Source organism: Salvelinus alpinus, chromosome 6 (assembly GCF_045679555.1).
Source record: "Salvelinus alpinus chromosome 6, SLU_Salpinus.1, whole genome shotgun sequence".
NCBI classification, from domain to species: domain Eukaryota; kingdom Metazoa; phylum Chordata; class Actinopteri; order Salmoniformes; family Salmonidae; genus Salvelinus; species Salvelinus alpinus.
In genome coordinates, this window is record NC_092091.1 from 15,045,583 (window position 1) to 15,050,511 (window position 4,929).

Genomic DNA, 4,929 nt, shown 5'->3' on the forward strand with positions numbered 1-4,929 from the left:
CTAATATTTTATTTGCTGCGTACAGTAACATCTCCAGTTAGTTGCATTATAATTAAAGGTTGACCTTACTGTCATTCAGAGTTCCGTAGATAGCTGTAATAGCATTAAACTTAACCCTCAAGTATAGATTAAATTAAATTGACATTTCTTTGGCCTTGAATGTCAGAGTTGTCAACAAACACAATATTCTTGATGTATTGCATTTTTAACAGATATCCCTGACCTCCTTTTTGGTGGGACGCTGTTTGCTTTTCTGACCTCAACACGCAACTGATGTCTGTTGCTGGTCCTGCGCTATGTATAGCTAGTGCTATTTCCATAGCTGTGAAAAGAATGGAACTTCCCTTTGGAGTAGACCAACTATATGCAGACCCACTTCTGTTTTGTTCCGTTCTAGAGAGAAGTCTTTCGGAAATGTTGTTATCTCTTGTTCGTTTAACTTAGTTAGTGATTGAAATAATATCCAAAATTATATAATTGGAGGAATAACAACCGCAATGTCTAACAATGAGGCTATGGAATGGAACAGCTGTGATAATGCAGTGCGCGAAAGGCATTTGCCATACCGGGTCCCAGGACATGATTTAGGGATAGCCAAGTTAAAGTTAGTAGTGGAGGGTTCCGTTTTTACAGAAGAGAGAGATTTCCTGGTAAAGAGCTGCGAGTATTTCCAAGCTCTCTACCGTTCGGGGATGAAAGAATGCCGGCAGGAGGAAATCCACTTGAAGGGTCTGTGTGCTCGAGGATTCTTGATCACACTGGTGGTTTTACGAGGCAAGAGACCTATCCTGGATGCTGACGAAATCGTGGAGGCCATAGAATGCGCTGCCTTCCTGCAGGTGGAGCCTCTTGCCAAACATCTCACGGACCTGATCGACTCTGATAACTGTTTGCTAATGTATCACACCGCAGCAACCTTTGGCCTAATGACCCTCTACCATGCTGCTGCACTGTTTATCCGGAACATGTACCATGACTTAGAGGTCGAAGTCAGGAAAAGCTTACCAACAGAACTTGTTGCATATGTAGAGTCACTGGTTCCTAGCGCGTTTGTAGCAGTTGGAGCCCACTCGACTTGTGGTGTGGATGAAACCATCCACGCTGGCAACAGGACTTTGTGTTACCTGGACGATGATGGGAAAAACTGGAAGGTCCTCACAGACCTACCCCTAGAGGCCAGTACCTCTATGGCCGGACTGACCGTTCTGGACAACAAGCTGTATGTTGTGGGAGGGATACAGGTGCAGGGTGCCCGCAAATATGCTGTGGACTCCTGCTTCTGCTACAGTGTGGAGGTTGACCAGTGGACCATGATAGCCAGTCCAAAACAGTTGCGGTACAACTTCTCTCTTGTGGGACTGGATGGATGTCTTTATGCCATTGGGGGCGAGTACGAGCGAACAATCATGTCATCAGTGGAAACTTACGAAGTTGCGACTGGAAGGTGGTCATTTGTGGCTCATTTGCCTCGACCAGTCACCGGAGCAGCGTGCACCAAGGGCATGGGCCGGATATTTGTGTGCTTGTGGAAGCCCATGGAGACCACCGAAATCTATGAATACCTGCCCAGGATAGACCAGTGGTTGCTTGTCAGCACTCTGATAAGGCATCAGAGCTACGGCCACGCCATGGTGGCTCACCGGGATAACCTGTATGTCATGCGTAACGGGCCACAAGATGACTTCCTGAGATGCATGATGGACTGCTACAACCTCACCACAGGCCAGTGGACAGCCATGCCAGGGCACTTTTCCAATAGCAAAGGCTCCCTGTTCACAGCCGTGGTGAGAGGCGACTCGGCTTACACGCTGAACCGAACCATGACTTTGGAGTACGCTATTGAGGGGAAAACGTGGAAGCCCAGGAACCAGATGAAGGGTTTCCCAAGAAGTGGCTCCTTGTGGACATTTTTTCTTAGGCTGCCCAAGGGACGCAGAGGGTCCATATTGAATGGCATCCCAGATGGATATGGACAATGTTGAGAGAAAAGAGACCCATGATCAGATCTGAGGAATTCCCTCGAGAAGACGAGGTAGATGGGATCTTACAGGTGATAATTAATTGCCAGCTGAGCAAACCGGCGAAGGGATGGATATAGTCTCAGAGTATGACTTTGAAAAACCAAACTAAACATTGCCTCAATGAAAAGACCTACAACTGAGATAGATTCAGATATATTTGGCCTTTCATGTGGATTTGTGTGACCGTTTCTTGAAAGTGTGAAATATAATAATAATATGGTGGCTACTTATATTTGTCCTACTTCACACATGTACAAGTGTGTTTTGTATGCATGTGTGAATTGGAAATGTGTTTTCTTTCATATCCCAACTCCCCCTGAGACACACACGGAGCATGGGGCCAGGGTCAGCCATTATCAAGAGAAACCCTTTAGCAATTAGGGTTAAGTGCCTTACTCAAGGGCACGTTGACAGATTTTTCACCTAGTCGGCTTGGAGATTAAAACTAGCAACCTTTTGGTTACTGGCCCAAAGCTGTAACTGCTCGGCTACCTGCCGCCCTTGAGGCCCTGCGAATCATTTCCAGGTCTAAAAGGTCAATACGTAAGTGTGTGTCAGACCTATATGACAGGTAAATTTGTTCTTCAGTTGATGTGTGACATTTTTCATCACTGTGTGTTGAATATCCAGGAATGCGATATACGTCTCTTTTAAATAAAAAAGGACACAGGTCTGCACTGGGTGTTTTTTTTACAATTACGTTTTATTTGTAATATAAACAGTAAGACATAACAGTGGAAAATCCTGTCGTAACCTTGTTCAAAGGGATATTCGCATTTTCAAGTGGAGGAGAGCCTTCATGGGTCAAGTTAGGACAACAATGCATCCAAGACTCAATTTAGGCGAACATTGTAAAATATATTGATTATTCTAAAGCTTGGTGTGAAACCCATGTTTTCGGCAGCCAGATTCAAAGAAAGAAAGACTTCGGTTGAATCAGGGCAGCCATGGGCAAGCTGTAATAGTACTTTGATTAGAAAACATTATTAAACAGACCAGGACATGTGGTTTTGTAGGACTTACTCAGGGATTGCAAGTCACATGCCATCATTTAGAAATTGTAAATTAAGTTATATGCTATGTTGTGTTGTAAATATGAGTTATTTGTGTTTCTTTCACGTGACAATAAATCTACCATTATCATTCATCTAGAGTCCAGATCCACAGACTAAGGAACCTTCAGCATAGAGCATTATTTTTTCAATTTGACTCAAGAAATATGTCTCAGTCAATACATCCACGTCAGTGATTTGACCACAATGCACAACAACGTCCCTCTCATCATTCATGTCCAAGCTCTTTCTTAGCTCCCATTCCTCTGCATTTCAGAGCTACTGTAGTTTTCCCGTAACACAAAGATTCTGTTTTTAGCGGGCTGCAGCCTTGGTTTCCTGTTGGCATTGACTGACTGAGAGTGTGTGGGAGTATAAGCGCTGTGTATACCAGGCAGAGATAGGCACAGTGGGCAGCTGGGTACACGCCACCGCAGCCAGCAATGCTAAATATGTCCATCCTGACTCAAAATTAAAATCCCAGAGGTGAGGCGGGGACAGCGTCCTTATGTAGCGTCCTCCATCACTCCTCCCATCTGCCTGCTAGACGCCAGCAGAGAGGCGTGCAAGCTAACGTCTCGACAGTCTAGAGCTGGAGCCAAACACACAAATCATGCACAGACTACTGGAGTGTGGAAAGGACTATTGCTCTGCATGACCTTCATATGAACATCTGCTCTGTGCGTCACATTATTAGCGTGTTACTACATGATCTGTGTGTTCCCCAGATCACTGTTATACTACCCTTCCCATTATTTTCTTTTTTGTATTTCACATTTATTTTATCAGGGAGTCCCGTTGAGAATAAGGTCTCTTTTACAAGGGAGCCCTGCGTATACACAATTGACAAATACAACGTAATACAAATATACAAGATTGGTAAACACACTCAAGAGAAACAATCACATACCTCAGCAAAGAGGGCCCCAATCAACAATTTCAACTTCCCGAGAGGCACCAGTATATCTAGTGGTAGATTTTTCCATACATGGGGTGCAAAGACTAAACGCAGATTTACCTAACTCTGAGGAGAGCAAAGGGATCTCTAGAGTTAGCGATCCCTGAGACTGGGTATGGTAACTTGTACGTCTAAAGGTTATTAATGATGTTAGGTACAGCAGAAGTTTTTGTAAGAGAGCTTTATCAATAAAAAGAGAGCAATGAATCGGCCTACTTGACATAAAGAGGGCCAGCCTACTTTCTGGTACGAACGCAGGGATGCATACTGAACCAACTACATACTGAACCTATTGCCCGTAATAAAGCATGATAAACTGCATCTAACAGCTTTAATATAGTGGCAGCTGCATTCATATAGATAATGTTGTCATAGTCTAGAACTGGTAGGAACATCGACTGAATAATCTGCTTTCTGCTATTTAGCAAGAGGCAGGACCTATTTCTATAGAAGAAGACCCTTTTAATTCTTAACTTCTTAACTAACTCATCAATATGCTTTTAAAGAGATAGATTTTCATCTATTTTTCATCTATCTGTAAGGTGCGACGCTAGAGATGAGAAGCAGGTACGTGGAGTTGAACATTTAATGCGGAACAGACAGGTAACAGGACAGGAACAAATTAAATTCAATCAAATTTTATTAGTCACATGCGCCGAATACAACAGATGTAGACCTTACAGTGAAATGCTTACTTTCGAGCCCCTAACCGACAGTGCAGTTTCCAAAAATACGGATAAGAATAAGAGAAAAGTAACAAGTAATAAAAAAATAACAATATAGACAGGGGGGTGCCGTTACAGAGTCAATGTGCGGGGGCACCTGTTAGTTGAGGTAGTATGTACATGTAGGTAGAGTTAATTAAAGTGACTATGCATAGATGACAACAGAGAGTGGA

At 43.5% G+C, this 4,929-nt stretch overlaps 1 protein-coding gene across 1 annotated transcript; it reads left to right on the forward strand.

Moving 5' to 3' along the window:
• The first annotated feature begins 366 nt into the window (after window positions 1–366).
• On the forward strand, window positions 367–2,695 carry kbtbd13b (kelch repeat and BTB domain containing 13b). Its single transcript, XM_071404989.1, has one exon. The coding sequence runs from the start codon at window positions 498–500 to the stop codon at window positions 1,980–1,982; it is 1,485 nt and encodes a 494-aa protein (XP_071261090.1). The 5' UTR covers window positions 367–497; the 3' UTR covers window positions 1,983–2,695.
• Window positions 2,696–4,929: the final 2,234 nt, after the last annotated feature.

Bases quoted from the DNA above. Each gene is read 5' to 3' on its own strand.
- kbtbd13b (XM_071404989.1), top strand. From the start codon at position 498: ATGTCTAACAATGAGGCTATGGAATGGAACAGCTGTGATAATGCAGTG.